Below are 26,931 nucleotides of genomic sequence, written 5' to 3' on the forward strand. Positions count from 1 at the left end.
ACGACAACAAAAATTGGAACTAAATTTTAAATTTTCTTCAATAGTTTTCAACTATATATTTTTCTATTCCCTAGAATTATTCACTTCATTTACATTTTTATAAAAGAGTTGAGAAGCTTTATACTTTTGCTTTCACATATTTTATATTCCTTCATTTCTACTCTAGATTTCTAAAACAGTATACCTGTTTTTGTTGTTGTTGCTTCTGCTCTACCTATTTTCACAGGGGTAACACAATAAAACATTCTATTACAATAGTCCAACAATTCAATCAAATATCATCAAATGCATTATACTAAAAATTACAACCAAAAATAAAAGTAATAAATAAAAATTTCTCAGCAAAATCACCAAGACTTGATCATATTTTCACAGGTATCCACATACCAAAATTTGTCAAATTGTACAATCTAAATAGGTGATATCAATAATGTCTTGGTAAAGCTGCTAAAGAAATCAGGAAATAATATGTGATTAAAAGGTGTAGAAAGTTCTCTCTCTCTCTCTCACACACACACACACACACATAGATATACCCATACATTTACACACACAAAAGAACCACTCATTAAATGCTTCAGTAAGTTTATTTACAATGCAGCTGGACAAAAAGCTCACTAGTTTCTGAAGATAACTTCTGGTGTACAAACCACAATAATTTTCATTATTGAAAATAAGCAGCTTTATTTTCAGATTTGCTAGCCACCATTCTGGTAAGAAAAAAAAAAAAGAGCTCTCCCCATTGAGTAAATTAAATGTCTCAGAAACTCAATTATTTTCCTATCATATTACACAGGCATAAAGAATACAAAAAGCAAATTTAGGAGTGGATTTCAATGACATTTCCAAGTGGTTCCACATTAATTTAGTACATATTACAATAAACAGAGCAAGTGCCATTCCATCTTTAAATTAACTATTTCAGAAAATGTTCAAGAACCTTAAAAAAAAATGAAACAATACCCTCTTCAAAACACCACTCCAGTCAAACTAGATCACTATCAGCCTCGGGGGGAAAAAAAAAACACCTTTTTTTCAGCTCTTATTCTTTTTCCCTTGTGCTTTTTAGGGTGCTGAATTTAAAAAGTAAATACTGCACTTTTCTCCACACACACATAATTACCTTCTTATAAATAAGCATCAAAAATCTAGAATCTACCAAGACTACGGTGTTCCTATATAATCTAATGAGGCCAAAAAAAAGTTGTTGTTGTTGTTGTTGTTTTTAAAAAAAAAAGAGGGAGAAAAAGGACATACAACACATATTTATAGATCTAAATCAGCAGCAACCACCTCTTCTTCTATCTGCAACAGTGCTTTCGAATGGAGGCTTACGTCACATGGCAGTTGGCCGTCCGGCTGATCAGACAAGGAGAGAAGAGAGAGAAGTGCTTAGATTCAGAAAGGAGTCACCATCAGCACAGGGGATAACACACAGTCATCACTCCAGAGTGGCCAAGTGAGGCAGAAAGAGTCACCTGTCACTCAGCTTAGGGTAAAGCTAGGCAAATCACAGCCTCCGGGCTCTCCAATTCTTTATTGTTTAAAAAAAAAAGACAAAAGAACAAGAAAATAACATATATGGACTGCTGATCTAGAAAGAAATTGCACTCAACTCTCTATTGTGTGCACCAAAAGAGAGAAAGGCATGGACAACTTTGCGATGAGTCCACAATTCAATTTCTATTTGGCTTCAGAATAGAAACACACACACACACATACACACACACACATACCCACATACACACTCCCCCCACATGGCTCATGTGGTTCTTGTCCAGCCTTGACATTCTCCAGCCTCAGCGTTAGAGTCCAGGGAAGAACTGGACAGCTGGGGAGAGAAGACTGAGATGCCACTGACAGAGGAGAGAGAGTGAACAGGGCTCCACCCATTTCCAAAGCACTCTTCACATTAGGGGCCACATAAATACCTCTGCGTTCAAAAGCAAATGGCTTTGCTGATACCACTTGTAACACCCTTTCATAATAAGGAAGAAACACGTTACCAGTATCAAGGTTCAGAATCAATACCGCAGTAATCATTGTCTTGCTGTAGCTGGAAATGATATGCAATCTCATCATGCTATCCTACAGATGTGCTTTATAACAAGAATGCATGCCGAGCACTTGAAGTTTTTGAAAAACTCCATTGTACCAGCATTGACAACTTGAAACACTATATAATCAGAATTAAGGCTCTCTGTTGTTTTAAAATATATTGTATGCATCGATATACAATTATACATTAGCAGTAATCATATGCTGACATTCTTAACTACGTTAGATGCTCATTTTCAAAGTTGCTCACAGACTAAGTCACACAATCAAACCTTATTTGTAGATGACAGAAATAAGCTGATGATGTAGTTAATCAAGCAGCTGATTACAGCCTACTGGAAGATTCATTTGTACTGTCGTTTGGGTTGACTGCATTCTTAAGTCTTTGTTTTCGCAAACAAAGAAAAGGCATTGCCCTGATTTGGGGGCACACCTCCCTCCCCAGTTCCTCTTCTCCACCTTTCCCCCCTCTCCCCACTGTCTGGCTGTAACCCCGAGTAGGGACCATCCATTACACACTTTCTCTGAGAGGAACAGACTAAAGATCTCCACAACCCAGAATCCTATTGTAGTGAATTGGAGGGAGAGGGGGCTACAAGCTCAGGGTAAGGCAAGGGAACCCGTGGTCTCCTCAAAAGGCAAGAAATTTTCTCTTTGATTTGCTCTCTTACATTTGAATCTGAGATAGCAGTCGTTGCAGTACAATTGGTGGTTTCTGATTCTGACTTCAGCTCCTGACGATGAGCCTCCGAGATCACACCCGCAGGACACGCACTACAGCAACAACAACAAAAAAGATCGCTCACAATTAGTCTGCTCCAGCAAGTTCCAGGCACCGTCAGAAAGGATTTAAAAAAGAAAAAAAGGACAAGAAAAAAGCAGAATGCCACATCTAAGCTCTTGGATTATAGCTCAACAAAGGGAGAAAACAAAACAGAGAGGCCAAGAAATGATTAGATGATTAGTAGATAAAAATCAAGCCAGACAGGTAAGACATTAAAGAACTCATCAAGCCAATTTCAAGAGCCAAGATGATCATTCCTAAATATACTTAGGGGTGCGGGGGAGGTGAACTAATTTACTGATGGGCTGAAATTTAGATTCTCTCCTACCCTCTGCCCCCTGCAGGGGGAATGGAGGGTAAGTTTCCACATCAAAGAGCTGTTAGAAATGAACAGAGCTTGGGTTTCTGCCTCTGTTATCTGGGGTGGGCCAATCCTGGAGATTTTGGGGGCCCTAGCTTGGGCAAGGGTCCCAGCAGGTACTCATTTCAAGCAGGGGATTTCACTTTCCTGGGCTCCAACATTATTCTGACTCACTCTGTTCTGTCTAGGACAGTGCAAGCCAGCAGTAGTGTGGACAGGCCTAAACCAGCTGTGTTCTGTAAGACTTCAGAATCAACAGCTGGGAGACTTTCCTCAGCTGGGAGGCTTTCTTCTGACCCAATTGCAAGTTCAAATATTTAAAAAAAAAAAAAAAAAAAAGAAGAAGAAAGAAAATCAAATAGGCGCTCCTCTAGAGGCAGATACTGCAAAACAAGCAATTACAACCCAAGTTCCTTCTTATGTACAAAACCTGTCAGGTAACACATAAGCTGTGCAATCATGAAAATACTTCCACAGGTTTTCCTTACACATTCTCTGTATTAGAAGTTAAGGCTCTGATCCTGTGAGAATTGCATTGTCCCTGTGCTGTTGATAACAGTGGCAAATTATCTTTCAAATATGCCTGTGACAGTCATGTTAGAGAAAACATTTATACACGGGTACATTTTTTGTTGTTGTTATGTATAGAATGCTAATGGATTAGGGTTGGCGAATGCATCGTGCTTCCAGAGTTCCTTTGTACAGCAAGGCGTAGGATACAAGCACCACGGAGTAGCAAGCAATGTGTGATTGGAGCGCAGCCCTGGAACGCAGCACAGACTGGCAGCATCTAGCTTGTTAGTGACCCCAGCGAGCGACTCAAAGCAGCCATGCGCTCCCCAGGTAAAGCTTTTGCAGGCCTGAGAAGCCGTTTTGTCTCTGTCTCACCTTAAAGCAATGTAAATGGTAACAAAGCCCCAGGGATTCGATGATCATGGCGGCTCCTTTGCCCAGAATGTTATTACAGTAGGAGCACGTGCGCTTCCCACTCACTGACCTAGATGCAGAAACAGGGAGGAGGGAACGGAGGCTTTTAACTGTGCAGTGCAAGGTTCCTACTGAAGAGCTTATTCTGTCACTAACAATAGGGATCAGTTAGGAAAGTCCCCCACAGGTGGGAGCCAGTGGCTACTCAGGAGGCTGAGATCTGAGGATGGTGGTTCCGAGCCAGTCCCTGAAAGAAAGTCCAAGAAACTCTCATCTCCAATAAATTACTCACCAAAAGCCAGAAGTGGAGCTGTGGCTCAAGTGGCAGAGCACTAGCCTTGAACCACAGAAGCTCAGGGACAGCACCCAGGCCAGAGTTCAAGCAAGAGGGAGAGAGGAGAGAGGGGAGAGAGGAGAAAGAGAAAGAGAGAGAGGGAGAGAGGGAGAGAAAAGAGGGAGAGGGGGAGAGGGGGAGAGAGAGAGAGGAGAGAGGGGAGAGAGGGGAGAGAAGGGAGAGAGGAGAGAGAGAGGAAAGAGGGGAGGGAGACAGAGGGAGAGGGGGGGAGAGGGAGAGAGAGAAAGAGGGAGAAAGAGGGAGAGAGAGGGGGAGAGAGGGGGAGAGGAAGAGAGAAAGAGGGAGAGAGCGAGGGAGAGAGGGAAAGAGAGGGAGGGAGAGAGACAGCGAGAGAGAGGGAGAAGGAGAGAGAGAGAGACAGAAAGAAAGAGAGAGAGAGAGAGAGTCTATATAATCTCTTGGGGAAAAAAGGTTCACCAGCCAAAGCAGTAACCTGGAATGAAGCCATGGTAGCCCTTGACCTTTGACACCAACTCACCTAAAGGAATGTCTGTTAGTGTGGTCCACTTGGTACTCCACTAGATCACATATAATCTCAGCACCATCTTTCCATCTCTGAGCCTTTAAAACTTGCCCTTAACCTCACCAGAACACACAACTCCAGCCATGGCAAGCTACCCATCGGAAGGGCTCCCCATCCTGGCTTCCTTAGCCAGGCACTGGAGTCCTCTACCACATGTCTTCTCAGTTTTAGTTCTCATTCTCTTTCCTAGTCATTTAACCATCTAGTTAGAAATACGAGTGCTTTCCTAATTGTGGTCCTGCAAAGAGTAGAATGGGCTTTGCTAGAGAATTGCCTTTTAGGGGGATTTCTGCTTTAATTCAGGCTGAGGTAAACAGGGAAGAAAGCCCACAGCCTGTCTCTGTCCTCGGTTCTCTTAGCATGGAGCTCCCAGTAAGTAAACTGCACAGGTTTCACCTCCCCCCAACAAACTGACCATTAAATCCTTTCCTCTTTTCTCTGAACTGAAATTCTTCAGTAGACAACATGGGTTGTATAAACTGTTTTCTTAAGCCTCTTCCATGGTGCCAAACAATCCTAGCATCAATCTATTTCAACTTTGAAGTTATTTTCTTTGTGCTAAAAAGTATTATAAGCCAAAAGAATGTTGCAGCATTCTGGGAGAACTCCATGGAGAAGGATTTCTGTTGCAAGTAAGTGAGGCACAAAGCCATGAGGATCTCAAAACCTGACTCACATTGAGCCTAAGGCTTGACCCCACTGAACAAGGCAAGGGGCTACCCAAGCTCATACACTCCCCACATGGACCTGACCTACAGAATCCAGCTGATGTAACTTGGACAATGTCGGCAAACCAATTGGTCTTCTGCAAGCAATGACTGTGGCAAATCCAAATCCCCCCAAAAGAAATCTGACCTACTCAATTGTTTTGTTTTGTTTTTTAAATCCAGCTTGTTAACACTTTCCTGACAATACAGCTTGCTGATAAGGCTTTTCTTCTATCCTTGGTTCCTAAAATGAGAGTTGCTATCACAATGTCATAAAAATAATCAAAGATTTTACAATACTGCTTTTACTCCGAAATGAGAAAAACATTCAGGAGCTGTGTGGTTTTGTTATTCTACAAGGAAAATTATTCAGGTACATCCTACAGCTGAGACCCTGCCACTGCACTGGCAAGGAGACCCCAGCAATATGCAGATAACTTTAAGGGCTCTGATGGCTTTACCAGACGTCCACAGATACTATTAGGGCAGCACAGAAGAGTATTGAGATAGCTTCTCCATAGACTATGACACTTTCCAGAGGGTTTGTTTGGCTGTTTTTTTTTTTTTTTCATGGAAGACTTGGCCAAGATGTAGAGAAAGTCTCATTGACAAAACACCCCTGGGACCAAACCAAAGAAAGGAGCCTCACCTGTTGCGAAGCTGAGACCCCGACTGCAAAGTGGAGGGGGAATGGCTGCGTGGGACGGGGGACCGTGAGGTCACCATGCTCGTGATGGTGTTCTTCACCTGGCCAGCTGGAGGGGGTACGCTGGATGAAGGGTTCCGCATGTAGGCACGGTTTGATGTGGACAGCAGCTGAGGCGGTGGGCGGCTGAAGTCCTGAACAGAGGAGGAGGCGTAGACACCTGCGGGCTGACTGTGCCATGGGGACTGCCTCCAAGAACCGGACCTGGGGGAGTCCAGGTTATCTAGAGACTCGCCTCTGAAACACACACAGGATTGGCCAAAATAACTAGCTATTCAACTAGGAATCTATGCAACACATCGGTGTGTTCCCTCGGAGATGCACCTTTAAGCATTTCCCAGGCAGTCATGACGCTGTTATGTGTAAAATTACTTTAACCCAGATGCCCCTCCGTAGATGAATGAATCAAGAAAATGTGGTATATATACACAATGGAATTCTATGCCTCCATCAGAAAGAATGACATTGCCCCATTTGTTAGGAAATGGAAAGACTTGGAAAAAATTATATTAAGTGAAGTAAGCCAAGCCCAAAGAAACATAGGTCCCATGGTTTCCCTTATTTGCAATATCTAGTATATGTATGAGTCAAGCGGAAAAGGTCAGATAATGTGATGTCAGGAAAATGAACCCTTAGATGTGTATTTTAATGTTTTTTTCTTTCATGCATGTGTTTCTAATGCATTTATAAGATTATTTCTTTGTTGCTTTGTATGTCCTTCCCTCATGGTATAACCCATGCTTTCACTGTATTTGATGTTGGTATAATTTGTGGAGGGGAAGGGGAAAAACAAATCATTTAAATAGGGATACAGGTGGACCCATTGCAACGATGAGATGTACAAGTCACTATGTGGAAAAACAAACTTTACAACTTTGGTGTGGGGGGGAGAGAAAGGGGGAAAGAGGAGGAGGATTGGGGGGAGGATGGGATGGGAAGGGGAAACAAAGGAGGAGGCTACAATGCTTGATAAAAAATGTACTCATTATCTTGCCCATGTAATTGTAAACCCCTCTGTACAGTATTTTCAATAAAAAAATTACTTTAACCAGTAAATTGTTCTTCATCAATGGTATTAAGACATCTCCTGTTTCAAGCAACTGTAATTTTTATTTCCTTCTTTTGATAAAAGAAAACCATATTTTTAAATAAGAACATCTTTACATAGCCCTTTAATTTTTTAGTAATAGAAACCTATAAATCTTAAAGCCTTTCAAAATTCATCCAAAAAAAATACACATTAAGCATTTGAAGAGATGAACTAAGCTAGACACTTTTGTTATTCACCTTTATCTTTACAACACTAGATAAGATACCTCTGTGTGTGTGTGTGTGTGTGTGTGTGTGTGTGTGTGTGTGTGTGTGTGTGTGTGTGTGTGTGTGTGTGTGTGTGTGTGTGTGTGTGTGTGTGTGTGTGTGTGTGTGTGTGTGTGTGTGTGTGTGTGTGTGTGTGTGTGTGTGTGTACTGGGACTTAAACTCAGGACCTCAGCCTTTGACTTTTTTATTCAAGGCAGGTGCTCTACCATTTGCTCCACTTTCAGCTTTTTGATGACTTATTGGAGATGAGTCCCAAGGAGATTTCTACCTAGGTTGTCTTTGAACCTCAATCCTCAGATTTCAATCTCCTGAATAGCTAGAATGACAGGTGTAAACCACTAACCCCCAGTTCAGACAAGATACTTTTAACCTCCCAGAAGTTAACTTGTCCTTAGGAGGAACCAGTGAGAGTGGCCTTAACTTTCAAATCCAATTTGTTCTGGCTCCCACATAAACCTTGAGAGGTGCTCATTCATTTGCTACTCTGAACCCTAAATCTCAACAATTGTTTGAGGTCCATTTCCCTGAAATTGAATACACTGGATTGAGCTCAACACTGACTTAAATACAACTTTTAGAAGAATCTCTCAAAAACTGGATACTAGAATTAATACTGATCTACCAAAGGTAATTCTAAATTGTGAGAGAGATCTCTACCTGGCTTGTGCCTGACATATACTCAATCGCACTCAATCACTTTTTCCTACTTCCCTCTCTCCCCTCAGTCTTAAGTAAGCTGAAAAGCAAAAGAGGATCTTTCTCCTGTCTGAATGGCCATCAAAGAGAGAGAGTAATTTCTGTAGGCTCGTACCTTCTCATCATCCCAGGCAGACAAATCGGCTCTTTATTCACACTGGCACTGCGCTGCCGGATCCAGCTGTTGTCATCGTGGAGGGAAGTTCTCTTCCTCATTTCCTGGAGGATTTGCTGTCTCTCCCGCTCTGCCCCTGAGGGGACTGGATCCTTCTTGGAGCTCCTCTGTGAAAAGCTAACACTCCCAATTTGGTCTAAATATTTGCTGCTTCCTAAATGAAAAGCAATAGCAAAAGTTTCAGGAATAATACAGAAAATAAGGTAGTGGATAAACTTCCCAAGATAGTTCATGTGAGACATTGTGCACAGGTGCTAACGCTTTCCATTTCCAGTGAGAACAAAAAGTAACTATCTGCTGTATGAGAACAAAAAGTAACTATCTGCTTCCTATTTCTGCAAGTTCTGGTCCCACAGCTGAAGCATGTTGCAGAACGCATTGGGGGAAAAACACAGAGGCTACCTATGAAGGTAAAGAACAAGCACACCTCCTACAATGCTCAGTTACAAAGCACTCATCTAGAAAGTGTTGTCTTGTCCTCTACTTTTTCCTTCCTTCCTAAATTCAATCAGTTAAGCATATACAATAGAATGCTTGTCGTGACAACTAACTGCTGGGCGCTGGTAACTCATGCCTGTAATCCTCGCTGCTCAGGATGCTGAGATCCAAGAATCATAGTTCAAAGCCAACCTGGGAAGGAAAGTCTGTGAGACACTTATTTCCAATTAACCACCCAAGAACCAGAAGTGGCACTCTGTCTAAAAGTGGTAGAGCACTAGCCTAAAGCAACAGATCAGGGACAGTGCTCAGGCCCTGAATTTGAGCCCGATGACCAAAAAAACAAAAACAAAAAACCACAAACAAAAAATCTTGAAAAGAGAGAGAAGATACAACTGGATTTATGCCTGGATAACATGGCCCAAGTTTTCTTGGCATAAGTCATTAAAAAAAGGTCACTAAGAGCATATTTATAACATAAAACGGATTTAGGTTATAATAGTACTATATTAATTATTACATAATTTATATAATTATCTAATATAATAATTTCTAATTTAGGTTAAATATCCACAACTTTCAAGTATCATGCCAATCTTTGTAGAAGGAAATTCTATCAATGGATTAACTTTCTCTCTATAGATTCACTGCTATTGTCATTCTTTCAAAGTCTGTTGTTTGTGCTTTAGTTCTCTTCCAATCAACAATTAGCATTTATACTCTTTCACATGTAGGACAGTTTATCAATTTCATCAGGTTTTACATAAAACATTTTCTATTTCACAAAGCCCTAATGCCATAACTATGTTACTCAATCAAGTATTTAATGATTTCTGTTGGCTGCAATTCAGGATCTTACAATTGGTTAGTAAAGGAGAGAAAACATACTAAAAATAAAAATAACAAGACTAGATACAAAGCAGAATTATGAGCCAGCTGCTTCCAGACAATCATAGTTATTGTACTAGCAGGCCATGTGTTTTCCTCAAAGAAGAATATAATCACCACAACTTAGAAGTACTTCATGGAAGACTGAAGTACTTATATTAGAATTTTAATGATGGCTAGGGTCAATTCAGGGTGAAAGGGATGGAAAATCCAATCAGGGAAAGGCCCAAAGACCAGAAGAACCTTATCAGAAAGTATCTGGTAAGTTGAGACTTTAGAGAGAGGATAATTGGTCATAGTTAAGCATTTCACTAAGTTCTTGAAGAACTGGGGGGAAAAAAATACTGCTACTTAAGCCAAAAAAATGGCAGATCCTATGTATTCAAGGCAAGGAGCAAAGACAGGCCCCAAAATACTAATGGAAATTATAAATTTTATAAGCTTCATTCAACCAGAAGTCACCAACTAAGTACCACTCAGTTCCAGCCAACAGATACGTTTTGCTCACAGATTTCCTTCTTAGCAACTGAAAGACAATACATGGAAACATGTGAGTTTTAATGTTGTTGTAATTAATGTCTTTTGTATGCTAGAAACAGGTGGCAATCGGAGCTTATATTTCCTCACACATCAGTGATGGGCTAGAATGGGGCAGGGAGGGGAGGAGGTCTGTCCACTTCAATCCTTTCCAGGACCTTCATCACTTTGTGAACTGCCCAGCATCTACTTGTACAAACCCTGCCCAAAATGATGCTTGCTTTTCCTTAGTTATAGAAGTTTGGTTGTGCTAGTTTATCAGATGCATACTTCATACTAATAATTCCAGGTTCCAAATTATTTTCACAAAGTTAGTGAAATCATCATCACTTTCCATTTATGACATTTTGATATGCTTAAATATAGAACTTCAAATTTGCATATAAATGTTAAGTCCCTTGATATACTGCAAAATATTTTCTGACCCATTTTTTCAGCAGCTTTCTGCAGAACTCCCACACACTGCATTAGTTACTTAAACCACGTTAACCTCCCAATCTCTTCCCATCATAAAGCCAAAATAAACACCATGGTTGTTATTTTTGAGACACTAAATATAGTAAATATTTTATTTTATTTTAATGAACCTGTGATATCTTGCCTTAAAAAACATCATAGCATGTGAAGAAAGCACTAACAAGCAATTGTGACTGAGGAAATTTGAGAGAAAAAAAATCACAGTTACCATTTTTGCTTGTAGAGTAATCATCTAGTTCAGTAGTTGATCGGGATTTACTCCTAAAACATAGAATATAATATATTATGTATATCTCATTAATAAGAACATCTTTTTCATATTTATAAAGTAAAAAAATACCAAAATAAAAGATGCTATTTAAGCAGATAATGTATTTCCTATGTCTGTTGAGAAGTACTATATTTTTTCTCTTCAATACCTTGTTTATTATTATCTTTAAATCATCGTTAAAAAAAGGATTTCAATTCTACATGTCAATTAATGAGTAAATGTATTTTGATAAATTGTCACTCTTTCCATAAGAGAACTCTATTTTTAAACCAAGGAATTTTTCACATTGTGCCAACTAGCAGAAAACAAAGAGTGAGATGATAGAAATAGATGTTCATGTGTAACCATACTTCTATAGCTTCTGTAACAGCTAAAACAATGATTACTGATAAAACTCACTCCACTCCAGATCTTTATCTTACCAGGTTTACAAAGCATTTGCCACCAGTTCACCCAGAGTCAGACTGCCCTGCCTCCTCCACCCTGCCCCGGAATCAAGATGTCCATGTATGGGGCACTACAATACTATTGATCATTCTAGATTCACATTTCATGAAATACTAGCCTAGCATTTCAAACAGAACCCTAGCATTTAAAACACACTGCACTGGCAACTTTGGAAGGCACCTAATATTTAGGTATATAAATCAACACTTGCTAATCTCATTCTCACTCTATTAGGAATACTGAACTTAGTGACATTGAGTATAATGGTACATGCCCATAATCCCAACTTCTTAGGAGGCAGAGACAGGAGGATCATGAGTTTAAGGCCAAACATTTGATAATAAGTGTTTTGTTTTGGTAGATGTAAGTATATGATTCACGAATGTAGCTGTTTTCCAGGTGTGCCATGCTATTATATACTCGTGTGTTATCACATTATATTCATGTGCACTTTGTATAATAGTATATGCTATGCATTATTAGTTTTTTCAGTACTGAGGATTGACCCTAGGGCTTCATTCATGCTATGGTACACTACATGCATAACTATGTACAGACATTACTCCTCAATTCCTCTCAGGCATTCTCCATCAGCACTGCCTGGAGGTGTTTTGCATTTTCCAAGATTCCTTAAAATTCTTTTCCCTGCATTTTAATTATCTAGCTCCAAGGTAATCAGTTACATAAAGTTTTAAAAACACAGCATAGCTTTACACATTTTAGTGATCCATAGTTACTCAGAGGGATTCACTGTAAACAGTCATTTATCACTAGATGTTTCTTTAGCTATTTATTCCTTTCTTTTCCCACTCTGAGTCCTTTCCAGTGACAGCCTGATTGCCTACTTTTGTCTTTCCTGGTATCTCATACCCAAACAAGCCTCCTCTAAAGAAGGAATTTCAGCCCTGCAAGTACAAGCTAACAGTTCCACACTGCATATTTATAGACTAACTTTGATGATTTCAAAATAACAAAATATTTTTAAAATTACCTTAAAACTTAAGGATTTCGGGAAAAAATGTTTAAGCATATAACTTTGCAGGTGAGTGAAAGCCTATCTTCATTCTGACCAGCAGTTCTATAACTCTCATTGAAGATGTGCTTGGCTAATCCTTTGTAACAGTCATCTTAAACAACTGCTAGCAGTTTTTCAAATAGCCTGGGATTATGACAATGCATGCTGTAATCCCAGCACTCAGGAAGCTGAGGCAGGAAGTACCCCAGGCCAGCCTGATGTACCTAGTCCATTCCAGACTAACATGGCAACATACTCTCAAAAAAAAATTAAAAAAAGGAAAAATAAAAATGTAAAGACTATATACTTCATTTAAATGTTTAATTATCCCTAAGTAGTTGTACAAAGGGATTACAATTCAAATGTCAGTTTATAAATACACTGCATCTTGGTCAGTATTTTTAAGTAAAGGTTACAGTGAATTATAACATATGGACACCATTTTCCCCGAGTGTTCAATGACTTTGTAATGTTCTTCCTCCCTTAAGATCTATGGCTTTTCTCCTCTCTGCTAGTCACTTAACTCTTCTCTTGGATCCTCTCTCTAATTTTTTCCCTGACCAACCACCCAACCACCCATTAAGACCACAATGACGTGCTGAGTGCTGAGACTGCCAACCCACTTGCTTTCATTGCCCCAGCTGCTAAACTACCAACTCTACTTAGTTAACTGGCAGCATATACACTAGACAAACTTAGATAACTTGTAGTGAACCCAGGCAACTAAAATAACTGTCTAGGCAAACTGAATACACAAAATGATCTACAAAATCCTTACCAAAAATATAGGGTTATTTGTTACACTGCAAAAGCTAACTGATACAAAGATCAACCCACAAGTTCTATTTGTACCCTACCAAAGACAAATGGAAATGAAAATCATCTAGGTACACTCTGGAGCATTCATCTGAAGTCGGCATCAACCAAATAAAAGGAAATGTTTTACATACCTGTCACTAGGAAGCAAACCTGAAGATTCTTCTTCTCTCTTCGGTATGTCATAGGAATCAACAGGTCTAAAAGATGGAGGAAATATAGACAAAATAATAACCTTTGGTATTTTCCCTGACTATAAGACAGGGTATCAAATATTGTTATTCTAACCTTTTCATGCAAATAGCCTTTGCAGAAAACCACTACTAATGCCAACACTCAATATTCATACATTCATTCACTCAGTCACTTGCTCCACAAAATAGGTTGGATATTCTATGTTCCAGGAATGTTCTAGAGTGACACTACAGAACAAAAACAAACTTGCTGCCCTTGTAGCACCTGTATTTTACTGGGGGCAGGAAGGCCAACAGACAAACAAATGCAGGCATTAATATAACGCAGGTTTACGGCACATGGACAGAAAGGGTAGGGAAGCGAGAGGTACATATTTAAAATCAGATGTTCTAGAAAGTGTGAAGCCAGGCCTGCATAATCCCCCTGGTAGTCCTGGGCTATGGTACAGACCTCCTGTACTGGTATATTTTGACTGAAGTCTCCCTCTCTCTCTCTGCCTGGTGTTTCTGTGCCTCGATGGCCTCCTCCTGCTCTTCCTGCATCTGTTGCTGCTCCTTCAGTTTCCTCTCTTGCTCCAGAATGAGTTGGTCCTGAAGCTTCTGTCTTGGCTCCTCATGAACCACTTCCTCTTCCTGAGGACTCCTCTCCTGCTCTCCTGCTCGGCTTCCTTCCCTGTCGGAGGACTTAGAGCCTTCACTCCATGTGGCTTCCCAGCTGGAAAGAGTAGGCTGTCGTGTGGTCAGAGAAACGTTGTTTGAGTTCAGGACCATCAGTTCCTGTGTGGCCAAGAGAAGAGAAATCCATCTCAACTGCTGCAGTCATATGCAGACAGATTTGGTTTCAGATGAGCTGAGCGTATCCCAGACTTCTAATCAAGCAAAGTTCATCACTTAAAAAGCTATACAATGTACTAGTAGGGGGTGGTGCTGAGAGGACAATAAAGAATAGGAAATGTTGTCAAAATATATTATTTCCAGAGCCAGGAGCCAGTGGCTCACGCCTGTAATCGTAGCTACTCAGGACGCTGAGATCTGAGGATCACAGTTCAAAGCCAGCCTGGGCAGGGAAGTCCATGAGACTCTTATCTCCAATAAACCACTAGAAAACCAGAAGTAGTGCTGTGGGTCAAGTGGTAGAGCACTCGCCTTGGAGCTGAAGAGAACAAGGACAACACCCAAGCCCAGAGTTCAAGCCCCACGACTGCCAAAAAAGAGGAAAAAAGGAGATTGTTTCCAACATGGAACAGGAAATCTGTTGCAGATATTGTTTCTTAGAGGAAAGGACACAGGGAGTGAAATTGATTGGAATAGAGCATTAACATGTAAGGATATATAACAATGAAATACCCTCCTCCATAAAACAGAGATAATTCAATAACTTTTATAAAAACCATCTGAGTGACATTAGAAGAAAGGAAGACTAACATTCTATTGATACTATTACTTAATGAATAATAGGAAACTTAGGAGGAAAGCTAAGAGATCAAAAGAAAAATGCAAATACAACCAGAAGTCATACTAGTTTCCAAAAAGCAACAGAGATAAATATGTGGTTCAAACAAGAGGGAAATGAGGTGTCTTGTTTCTTGGCTGGTTTTGTCAAACAAAAAAGATCAAGAAGAGAGCTGGAGAGACACATTTCAATACTACCTCATCCAAATACTTAGAGTTCTCTCTTTCGGCTTCCTGTTTAGCTCTTTGCCACTCTTCCCTCAGTTTCTCCTGCTCACGTTGGTATTTTTCCTATGAGAAAATAGGGCAGATTAATGAATCAACATTAGCTTTTGCTGGATCTACAAGTTCCCCTCACTCTTTAACTTTCACTTAAGCAAACAGGTTTTAGTCCCTATAGTAGAAAAGAGCTTATGTTGAACTAAAATGGAAGCAAGATAGACACGCCAACTTTGACCCATGGCCTCCCCTTAGTCTCGTGGAATTCATTAAAAGAGGGTGGTTTGGGTTTGCTTTTCAGAATTTGACTGGTATGGTGGCATTTGTCTGTAATGCTAGCTACTGGGGAGACATAGGAAGATCACAAACTATGTCTGGCCTGGCAAGATTAGAACATGACTCTATCCCCAAATCAAACCAAACACAAAAGACAATGACAAGGCTTTGAGTCTAATCTCCAGTGCCACAAAAAATAATAATAATAAAACTTCCTTTTTTTTTTTTTTTTTGGTGCTGGTACTGGAGCTTGATCTCAGGACATGGGCACTGTCCTTTAGATTTTTTTTTTTTTTACCCAAGGCTGGGGCATTCTACCACTTGAGCCATAGCTCAAGATAGCTTGAGTGGTAGATTGAAGATAAAAGTCTTAAAAACTTCCCTGCCTGGGCTGACTTCAAACTTCAGTCCTCAGATCTCAGCCTCCTGAGTAGCTAGGATTATAGGCATGTGCCAGTAGCACCCAGAAAAATTTACTTGTTGACATGGTCCAGAAAAGAACTATGAAATGAAGCCTACTTCCCCATGCCCCTTGGCCGGCCAGTGCTACCTGCAGCAGGCGGTCTTGCTCTTTCTGCCATCTCTCCTGCCGCTTTCGCTCCTCCTCTTGATCCCATGCCCAGCGACTTGGGGCACTGAGGCTTGGAACGGGAAGCTAACCAGATATCAGACAAGATAGACAAACAAAAATCAACATACTTCACCAAATCATCTACTAAAGCATTCAATTATTCATGTATAAATTATGCAACTGGGCCAGGGCACCAGGGAAGTAGAGCTATCCTTTTTTCAAAGTCAGTCTTTTTCAACTTGAAAATATTACTACTTGATCACCTTTATGCAATAAAAAATAATGCAAAGCAACACTCTGGAGTAGTAATTTAGTCTTTTCAAACTCCTCTCTATATTTATTTCCAATGACAAATGAATACTACTTACATCAGGAACCACAGAATCAGAGCTTCCTATATTCCAGCACATGAGCAAGGAGAGAAGAAAAATACAATGTAAGTCTTTCCATTTCTACCAAATAATTTCTTTCAGAGTTCTATCACTAGTTCTCTCTATGCTAATGCCATCAACATGGGGTGTGTGTGTGTGTGTGTGTGTGTGCGCGCGCGCGTGCGTGCGTGCGTGTATGTGTGTATATGTGTGCGTGTGTAGCGTGCCAACAATGCTTGGCTTGAACTCAGGGCCTGTACACTACTCCTTAGCTTTTTTGTTCAAGACTAGTACTCTACCACTTGAGCCACAGCTCTACTTCTGGCTTTTTTTTTCTTTTTTTTTTTTTTTTTTTTGGTGGTTAATTGGAGATAAGGGTCTCACAGACTTTCTTGCCCAGGCTAGCTTTAACCCACCACCAGCTCTCAGCCTCCTGAGTAGCTAGGATTACTAGCACCTGCTAACAGCAACTTTTAAAACAGCAATCCGTAAGCCTTTTCTCCCTCCAGCTCCACTATCTCCATCTTCTAAACTCAAACTGAATAATAAGAAGGTAAACCACAGGTCCCAATGGTGTCCCCAAACTGTAGATACAAGAGCTCAATCAATGGATGTTTCTAAACAGGTTTCAAGGTTTTATCACCAAATTAGGTATTTTCTATTTGGCAAAAAAGCCCAAATTTTACATTACCTATCAAATCTAGTTATTTGTTCAACCACATGTAACAAGTCCCCATCATATTTTTCAGGTTCTCTTGCTATTGAGCTACTTTAAATAAATATGCCACTACATCAAATGTTTTCAAGAACATTTCACTGTTCCTATTCAAGAACCATGTATAAACTTACACACATGATTCCTTTTATCCTTAGGGGGCTTACAAAATTGTGGGGGGGGGGGCATATTCTGGTAATTTTTTTAAAGCTACATTCCGAAAGTACACCAGCAGTGTTTTTAACTTTTCCTGAAAACCGCAGCTCACAAATAAATTACTCACATATATTTTAAGAAAATTGCTTCAAGCTTTAGAAAAATATTCTGCCCTAAAACAGCTTATTGATGAAAAGCCAAAAGAAAATTAGAATAGAGAAAGAAAAGGAATTATTTTGTTTGAGCCAATCTGCATTAGGAATATAATACAATTTCAATTAAATAGCTATAGGAAAACAAGAGTTTAATGAAAAATTTGAATCAAAAACACTACAGATACAGACACAAATAGACATGCAGGGCTACTGTTGCTATTGCTGGTCAAAAAGAGACCTTACCTAGACAGTTAACACAAAGACACAAACCCAGTAAGTATCATGTTACAAGGCATGTTTACACATGGTTCATTAATCTTAAAAGAAACACTAACATTTTAGACAGTACCAGTGCCATCTACTGTGACCATTGCATCTAAAATGTTAGGTATTACTTTTAAGTTCTTCATTAGAGTTGAAGAGAGAGCACTCATTCAAGAGACAGATCACTGGACAAACAGGAAGGGGTTGGCACTGTGGCATGCAGCACACTTCCTGGGCAGCCCTGCCAAACTACACCAACATGGATAGTTTTTAAATCATCACTTGCCAAAATGTATTGATTCTGAATGCAATTCAAAGTCAACAAAGCAGTCAGTTTGACACACTAACGCCACCATGCCATAGCAGCCCAATACCACTGTTATTGTTCTTGTTTTTGTTTTTTGATGGCTATGGGGAGATGAACTCAGGACCTTGTGCTTGCTAAGCAGGCACTCTGCCTCTTGAACCACGATCCCAGTCCTTTTTTTTAAAAAATAGGATCTTATGTATATGCCTGGACCAGCGTGGACCATGATCCACCTATTTATGCTTCTCACCCAGCTAGGATGGCAGGTGCACAATAACATGTCCATCCAGCTACTGGTGGAGAAAGGATTTCACATTTATGCCCAGGTTCAACCTGGAACTGTGAACCTCCCAATGTTGGCCTCCCTAGTTAGTAAGGAGAAATTGCATGGGCCACTGGTACCCAGCAGAATTGTTCTTTATTAAAAATCATCTTCTACAACCAAAACCAGGTTTAATTTAATACATTGGAAAAATTGCATGTTGGTGTAATCTAATATTATACCAGGTGTAGGAAGCAGTAAGGCTTAAATGAAATTCCTCATTTCTTACTGTTACCCAGTGGGAAGACATGTGTTTTTAACAGCAGCTCAGTGTTTTGGTTTGTTTCACAAAGTTAAAAGAGAAAACATCTTTAGAGGTATACAAGGGACACACAAAGACCCATTACCACAGAGGTAGACCCATGAACTGTAAGAAAAGCCTGCCGCTCCTAGGGAAAGAACGGAAATGGGTTACGTTGTTTGGTCATAATGACAGTCAAATCGAAGAGGCTTAGTGCCCAGAACCACAGACCACGAGGCAAAGTGGAGAGAGAGAACAAGAGTGTGAAAGGCAATGAATGGTTAGCATTGTGGTTTACCTTGTTCAAAAAATTGTGACCGCCTTTTTAAGTTTTTCAAAGAAATAGGTTCAGATGCTAATTGGAAAATAAAAAACAATAAGTAAATATACCACGTCGCATTGATTTTCATTTCTTACCACTGGTAAAAACTAAATGATACTTAAAAAAAAAACCTCACCAAACTGTAGCAATATTATTTTTTTAATGACCAAACTGATAGCCATAGAAGATACAAGTTATTTCTGACAGATAAGACACATTTTCTTAGTAGACTACCCTACATTTGAATTAATAAAATGAACAAGTACATTTATTAATAAATTTTAGTAGCTAGCATTAAGTTTTCATAGCTATGAAAGCCATAACATCCATGCAAGAGTTTTAGAGAAAAGGAAATAAACCCTTTTTATTTTTAACTTAGGTAAATCAATCCAAAATAATCTCTTTTGAAGTTTTCATAATATTGATGAATAGGTACTCAAATCTACTAGGGAAGAAGATGATAAAATCAGTAAGATGATAAATACAAAAAATACTAAAATTAAGATTTTTTTAAGCTATAATATTTTAAACTATAATATAAATTATATAAAATATAATATCTTAAACTATAATAGTTTTCAAGACTGCATAGTTACTAACTTAAGTAAACAGAGTTCAGAAAGAAAAGAGAAAGGAAACATCTAACTATAAACAAGACTATAACGTAAGATGTAAATGTGATTATCCGTGGATATCAGTGGGTAATTAGCTATTTAAACAAAACCTTCAAATGACAGGCTTTTGAGCATCTCTATATCATTAAAGACGTGGGTTTCTTTATTATTAGCTCTACCTGACCCACTAGCAAGACAGGACCTAGACTGTCACCAACTTAGTATCATAAAAAAAAAGCAATGTTTAAAAAATTCTTTTGATAAAGAAGACAACTGAAAAACATTAAATATCATCACTTAATACTGTCAAAATGAAACACAGGGATAAATAATCAGGAAGAAAAAGGAAGCTTATGGACCTAGACTGTCCTTGACATGTGTATTCTAAACAGGCACGCTTGGTTTCAATGTCATTAAAGCACTGTGTAAAAGCCCAGCCATGCTTTAAGAAGCCCAGTTTCATGATGAAAAAAAAAATCTCCTTTGGGTTTTGTTCCCTGCTTATGTGAACTAGATAGTTTCTTCTTATTTAGTTTCTATGTTCAAGAAACAGTACCCAGTATGCAGGAGGTAAATTACCACTAGGTTAGCAGAAGAAGGAGAGTGAGGAAGAAGAACTCCAATAATTTTCCTAGCTACTTTGCCTTCTTTCTCATTTCAAATGAGTATGAATGAACAACTGCCATTGCCACAGGCATTTCTCTATGAAGATTAGCTGCCTGACACTTGTCCCTTTCATAACAATAAGTGGGGAAGGGAGATTTCATTCATCGTTTTGCATTTAACAAAGATTCTCTTTACCAGCATCCCACAGTCAGAAAGCTGCCAGACTTGGGAAAACCTGTTCTTACTTGGCTTAAGCTCAGGGGCCCCCAGAACTCAGGAAGGTCCTGTCAATATTTTGTTTGCATTTCCTGAATGTTGAACAACGCTAGAACTGAATGCCCTCAGTGGACATCGGATCTTTATGCTAGCTAACCTTGTAGTTCAACTTGAAGAGGTCTGCTTTTCTCTTTCATTCACATTATTTTTTTTTCCTTTTTCTTTCTTGCCAGGCCTGGGACTTGAACTCAGAGCCTGGGTGGTAGCCCTAAGCCTCTTTTGCTCAAGGTTAGTGCTCTATCACTTGAGCCACAGCACCATGTCTGGCTTTTTCTGAGTAATTTGTTAGAGATAAAACTTGCCTGATCAGGCTGGCTTCAAACCATGATCCTCAGATCTCAGCCTCCTGAGTAGCTAGGATTATAGGTGTGAGCCACTGGCACCCAACCAGACATTCATTGTTATAGCAGAACTTGATAGCTAGGACTTTTCCTATATGCAAACATAAGAAATAATGGTGTTACCTTTTGATTCAAAAGTGTTGCTTTCATCGTGAATTCCATTGATTTCTTTTGATTCAGTATACTATAAAGGACAAAAAGGCTAATTAATTGGACAATGGAATTAAATAATGCATTTCTCAATAGTGAAAATATAACCAGATAGGGTTTTCAGGCTATTAGTCATTCTTTATGGCTTTTAACATGCAGTCGAAACTTAACATTGTTTCATTGCTTTCCAATACTTGTGAAAAGATTAATGACTAGCTACAAGCAAGGATGGCCTTAGGTTTAATCAGTCATTAATGATCTAAGAAAAAATGATGAACAAAATAATCATTAATCCATTTGGCTTCTATTTATAAGTAACCAAAGCAGTCATATGGAACTAACATTTAAATCTTTCCTACAAAATATATCAAGATTTCCTCATGAAATAAAGTTGCATTTAGTTAAAAATTTTTCAAGGAGTGATGAGTCACACAAGTAATCCCAGCACTTAGGAGGCTGAGATAGGAAGATTGCAAGTTCAAGGACAATCTTAGCCTTATAGCGAGACTCTGCCACAAAAATTAATCAATAAATAAAATAAAATAAATATAGTTCAGATATATCTCAGTGGTAGAGTTCCCTGTGTCTGAGGTTCAACACTACAAAAAATATAAATAAATGAAATAAATAAAATTTCAAATTGTTAATTTAACTGAAGATAAATTTAAAATTTTTAAATACATTTTTTTCAAAGTCTGTATAAAAATACATTGCTTTGACACTTAGAAAAACTTCTGCATTATAATTTCAAATCAGTTAATGGAATGATTATGTTTTAATCACACATGTAAATCTACCTATTAAATTCACCCACATGAAAAGTCAGATGCTTCAGGTTTCATATTGCACACAATTACTGCACTTTGCCAGTGGAGACTAAAGAATGTATACAGAAGTTACACCGTATAATTTTACATAATTGCTACTTCATGTTCATAAAGATCTGAGAGAAGGTAGTAAAAATGAAAGATTGGTGGGAAATACCTACAGAACTGCATTATGGGATCTTTTGATGTTTCCATTCCCTAGCTCACTAATTGCACACAATGAAGAGTAGTGCATTCTAGTTTTTTTTTAACTACATTTTACTCTCTTTAAGATAAATCACTGTATTTAATTATTCATGTGTTTCTTTAAAGTATCATCAAAATTGTTCAAACAAGATAATTCATCTTTTGCATTTACAATCTCATTTATACAAACACTCCCATTGCTCAAGATACTTACAGGACTCTGAAGGCTTTCAGAGAAATCAGTTGTCGTGGATAGACTTAAAGACTTGTCCGAGTTATAAATTCCAGAAGTTGTATCAATCCACTTTGTTTCGGGTGAACCTATAATTTTGGTAGCCATACTGGTGAGATTGAGGGTTTTATGCGGTGTAAATGGTAGGGAAGATTGGTCTTTGCCCCAGTCTGATTGGCACATGAAGATCAAGTAATGGGTACATATACACGGTGAAGTGGAAAGAATAAAGTTACTGAATGAACAGATACAAAATACACACATAGAAACACAGACAAACTAATCAAGGAGAATGGAAAAGAAACGAAAGCAGGGCTCTTGCTAACAGACCATCTTCCCCAAACACAAAGGTTAAATCATGTTAGTCATTAAGGAACTAGCAAATTTTCTGAAACCTTCCTTCAGACAGGAAGATGTTCTGTTTTGACGTCATAAACTGGTAGATCTGGAGAGACATCGTGCCCTCCTCTACTAACAGCAAATACAAAGAAATAAAAAAGTAGAAAATGTGAAAGTGGAGGTGTGGCTTAAGTGGTAGAGTACTAGCCTGAAACAAAAAAGGTAACTATGAGCCAGTAATCCTAGCTATTCAGGAGGCTGAGATCTGAGGATCGTGGTTCAAAGCCAGCCCAGGCAGGAAAGTCTGTGAGACTCTTATCTCCAATTCACTGTCAGAAAAACCAGAAGTGGTGCTGTGGCTCAAGTGGTAGAGCACTTGCTTTGAGCTGAAGAGCTCAGCGACAGCACCCAGGCCCAGAGTTCAAGCCCCATGACAGACCAAAAAGAAAATTAATTATGAGTGAAAGGTCCTGAGTTTTATACCCCAGTACAAAAATAGAAAAGTCATATTGGAAGTTTCTCAAGATGAAACAATAAGAATAGAGCCTACCATTTTCTTACATATACCAATAGAGTTACAATACCATAAAAAAGTTAAGTCATACCATGTTTTTTGACAGTAACGCTAATAAGTAACTGCTATTTCCCATTCACATTTGTCTTAAACTGATATTAGTCTGATCAGTGCATATGTCAATCCAATAATGTAGAATTCAGAAAATCTGCTAGTGAGAATTCTGAAAATCTGCTAGTGAAGAGTTATCAGACAAAACAGCCAGACACGTTGTTCAAGATTTCTCCCCACATAACATTGAAACACTTGTAAGCCCCAAAATGAAATAAAATGAGAAAATAAAGACGTTACTAAAGCAAATGGTTACAAAACTTGCCAAAGACCAGCTTCCCAGTTTAGAAAGGCAGACACAGTGGTAAACCACGCTCACCAGACTTTCCATAGCGTCTGATATCCATCACTAGGTTTCCAGTTTCCCGAGCATTTGCCATGGCTTCCTCCCACTCTTTTGTATCGTTGTATGAAAACTTGGTGTTGTTGAGAGCAATAATTTCATCATCTACCTGCAGCTGGGAAATCTCTGCGGGGCCACCTAAGCAATGTAAATTCAAAAGCAAATGAAACCCCCATGTGATCTACCAGGCAGTGCTTTTCTAACATGGCTTCTCAATTTTATCTGACAATTTCTCATTATTTTCAAATAGATCAGAAACAAATATGTGAGCACCAATGACATAGAAAACATGGATGATATTTGTATTCTACAGCACGTATCATCTTTAACCCTGAAAGGATAAATAGTAAGATGTTATTAGCCTACAGAGGACTTTTTTTTTACTATTTCTAAATTAAAAACATTAAATAAATTGCACTTTAATTGAGCTTCCATGTGCATAATGGGAATATAAGAAAACATAACCACTAAATAGTGCTTAAATGTATTGCCGTCAGAGAGCACAATGAAAGGCATGGCATTGATCAAGAAGCAGTGTATTTATAACATGACTTAGGGAATTATAACCTCTTTGTACAACTACTTAGAATTTTTTTTTTAAAAATTACTGCTGTAAGTACCATTATCTAAATGATGTATCTAATGATTTCATTATCTAAATGAAATTTAAAAGAAACAACTAATGCTAGCATGCTATCTTGCATAGCTATAACATGTAAACAGGGTCCTTCCCTCAAATATAATAGCTCTTATTTTAATTTAGTCTTTATATTGGTATTTTACAGAGACCCTGGGCTTGACTTGGTATAAACCTTGGTGTAGAAAGGTTTGTCTCCCCCACAAACCCCTTCCCCAACAAAAACCATCTGCAGAAGCCACAAACATTTTAGGATGATCAAAAGCACACTGCATTCATCTGGAGATGTAGTTCAGTGTTAGAGCACTCCTCCAGCGTGCACAGGGCCTGGGTTTGATCCCCACATGGAAGGATAAAAACTAAACATAAAGAACCCACATACAGTATGTATCTACCCAAAAACACAGCTAATGAGGGAAATTTCACTCTGATTAATACTTCAAATTTAGCATTATTTTGCTAGCATTTCCAAAAATAATAGTAATAATAAGTTTTTTGCCAAATTCTGTAAAGTCCAAGAATTAAGACTTCTACACTAAAATTAATTGGACCAGGAGCATATATAATATGTAATTTGTAACCAAATTAAAAGCTTCAGGAGAGAGGGTATCTCCTCTTATAGCAAATAAATTAATATTTTGTCTTTATTTTCCCCCACAGCGTAAGATAGCAAAGGAAAAGATGGTTCAGCAAACTTTACAATTTACCTGGTTCAACTGATGCTACGAAGATCCCGGAATAATCCCATTTTACTGTAAACCCGAAGTCAAGACTGTTCCCAGGAGTCTGGTTTATGTTGATTCTCATATCGCTGAACTGATCCTGAAAACAAAACATGAAACGCTGGTGTCCGGTGTCCCTGGCACCCACACAGGGGAAAGCCAATCCTCAGAAGATGGAAAGCTATATGCAAGGTACCCCTGAGTTATTTCATGAGCTCGAAGCTTCCTTTTATTTCTCCTTGTATTTGATTAAAATTTTACTTATGCAAGTATTAGCAAGTGGATTATCATTTGTCCTTTAGAAAAGGGGGGAAAATCTGTTGTCAGTGAATATTTCCTTTATATTAATACTATGAATCACTTGGCTGCTGTTAAAGTTAGGCTTTTGTCTGCCATACAATTAAGTCTAATGTGTAAGCTTGTATTCCTTGCCCAACACTGAAATAGATAAATCATTTATCTATCACATCATATTTAAAAAGAAAAGCCCAACTCCAACATGAAATGTACTTAGCTGAATAACTAAAGTGGCTCACAGACATAATCTAGCTACCAGCACCATCCATCAGAGATCGGTACCCAGTATTTCAAATTGAACAAGGAATTTTGCTGATCCAACTGCCTCAGCAGGATTTGGTGGTAAGGACATGGCTCATATGCATGCTACAAAACACCGAACTAAATCACCCATGAGAAATGATACCATAAGATGCCAAGAGATTCCCTATAAGATGCCCTGGGTTACACAAATTACAACTTACTTGAAGTATCGTTAGCTATTGAACTTTCCTAGACAGAAGGTGGGAATTTTAAATCCCCCTCCGTCCCTATACTAGACAAAAACAAATCCAGATTTCCCTAGGACTTTCTTAACTTGTTTTCTAGACCGAACTTTCTGTGAAAAAAGTCATCTTTCATAATGTAAATATTGTTTACTTTGGGTAAGCAACAGATACAATTTTATTTGCTATATATACCAGAGCAACCTAAAGTTCTTTGCATCGTCACCATAAAAGACTTAGACTCACCTTATGCAAAACATTCTTCCCAATGTTCCTTTCATTTCCAGAAAACAGGCTAATCAACTCTCTATTCTAATTTGGCAATGAAACCCAAACCTGAGGCCAACTAGTGAAATTCTCTCTGTTTTATCCACCCATAAAACAAGCTTAAAATCCAAGTAATTGCTGGGTGCTGGCTCCTGCTTATAATCTTAGCTACTCAGGAGGCTGAGATCTGAGAATTGCAGTCCAGAGCCAGCCTGGGAAGGAAAGTTGGTGAGACTCATTTCTTCAATTAATCACCAAAAAAGCTGTAAGTGATGCTGTGGCTCAAGGGGTAGAGCCCTAACTCTGACCATAAAAGCTCAGGGACAATGCTCAAGCCCTGAGATCAAGCCCTAGAACTGGCAAATACACATGCATACACATATATGCATACATACACACACAAATTCAAGCAATAATATTTTGAGAAAATTCAGAGAGACAGAATGTAAGACGTAGACGAAAAGCAAAGAAGATATTGAATAAAGTCTTGAGAACTTTCTATGCTACATGGATGCATGACAGTATAATATTATACCACTATGCACTTCTTCATCAGTTCAACATATATTTACCATGTATTGGTTCCATATAAAACACAGTACTTGGCACTTTGGAAGATGCAGATGAGTTCAACATAATCCTTATTCTTGAGAAATAATCTCTGACTCTTGAACAATAGTTGTGGAGTTTTTTAAAGCAAGAAAAACATGTGTAGCTAGTAATATAGTATAAATAGTATCTATAATATAGCATATATATAGTATCCAACAGAATGAAAGGCAGTTTTAATGGAGGCACCCAGGTGCATCTGAATGTAATAAAATGATTAAGAATAGAAAAAGTTACTGGTTAGGTCTATTCCCTGAACCCAACAGCAAACCCTTAAATTAAGGGTGACTCAATGAAAATAAGTGGTCATC

At 38.7% G+C, this 26,931-nt stretch overlaps 1 protein-coding gene across 10 annotated transcripts in view; it reads right to left on the reverse strand.

The window, feature by feature from the left end:
- Positions 1-568: 568 nt before the first annotated feature.
- LOC138814051 (LIM domain only protein 7-like) overlaps positions 569-26,931 on the reverse strand; it is a 193,392-nt gene continuing 167,029 nt past the window's right edge. For 7 of the 10 annotated variants that reach the window (XM_070002833.1, XM_070002829.1, XM_070002828.1 and 4 more), the window contains 16 exons: positions 24,948-25,062; positions 23,580-23,741; positions 22,279-22,385; positions 21,025-21,085; positions 19,041-19,097; positions 16,580-16,605; positions 16,191-16,295; positions 15,344-15,436; positions 14,145-14,470; positions 13,634-13,699; positions 11,159-11,211; positions 8,551-8,764; positions 6,365-6,658; positions 4,092-4,200; positions 2,730-2,832; positions 569-1,359 (listed from right to left, as the gene is read on the reverse strand). In XM_070002833.1, the coding sequence (XP_069858934.1) occupies positions 1,337-1,359; positions 2,730-2,832; positions 4,092-4,200; positions 6,365-6,658; positions 8,551-8,764; positions 11,159-11,211; positions 13,634-13,699; positions 14,145-14,470; positions 15,344-15,436; positions 16,191-16,295; positions 16,580-16,605; positions 19,041-19,097; positions 21,025-21,085; positions 22,279-22,385; positions 23,580-23,741; positions 24,948-25,062 (1,914 nt within the window). In that variant the 3' untranslated portion in view covers positions 569-1,336. Of the gene's footprint in view, positions 1,360-2,729; positions 2,833-4,091; positions 4,201-6,364; positions 6,659-8,550; positions 8,765-11,158; positions 11,212-13,633; positions 13,700-14,144; positions 14,471-15,343; positions 15,437-16,190; positions 16,296-16,579; positions 16,606-18,848; positions 18,891-19,040; positions 19,098-21,024; positions 21,086-22,278; positions 22,386-23,579; positions 23,742-24,947; positions 25,063-26,931 lie in introns of all 10 variants that reach the window. The other 3 variants (XM_070002830.1, XM_070002831.1, XM_070002838.1) reach the window with 3 other exon arrangements.

This window comes from Dipodomys merriami, unplaced genomic scaffold, assembly GCF_024711535.1.
Source record: "Dipodomys merriami isolate MVZ:Mamm:240054 unplaced genomic scaffold, mDipMer1.0.p SCAF_6, whole genome shotgun sequence".
Lineage (NCBI taxonomy): Eukaryota > Metazoa > Chordata > Mammalia > Rodentia > Heteromyidae > Dipodomys > Dipodomys merriami.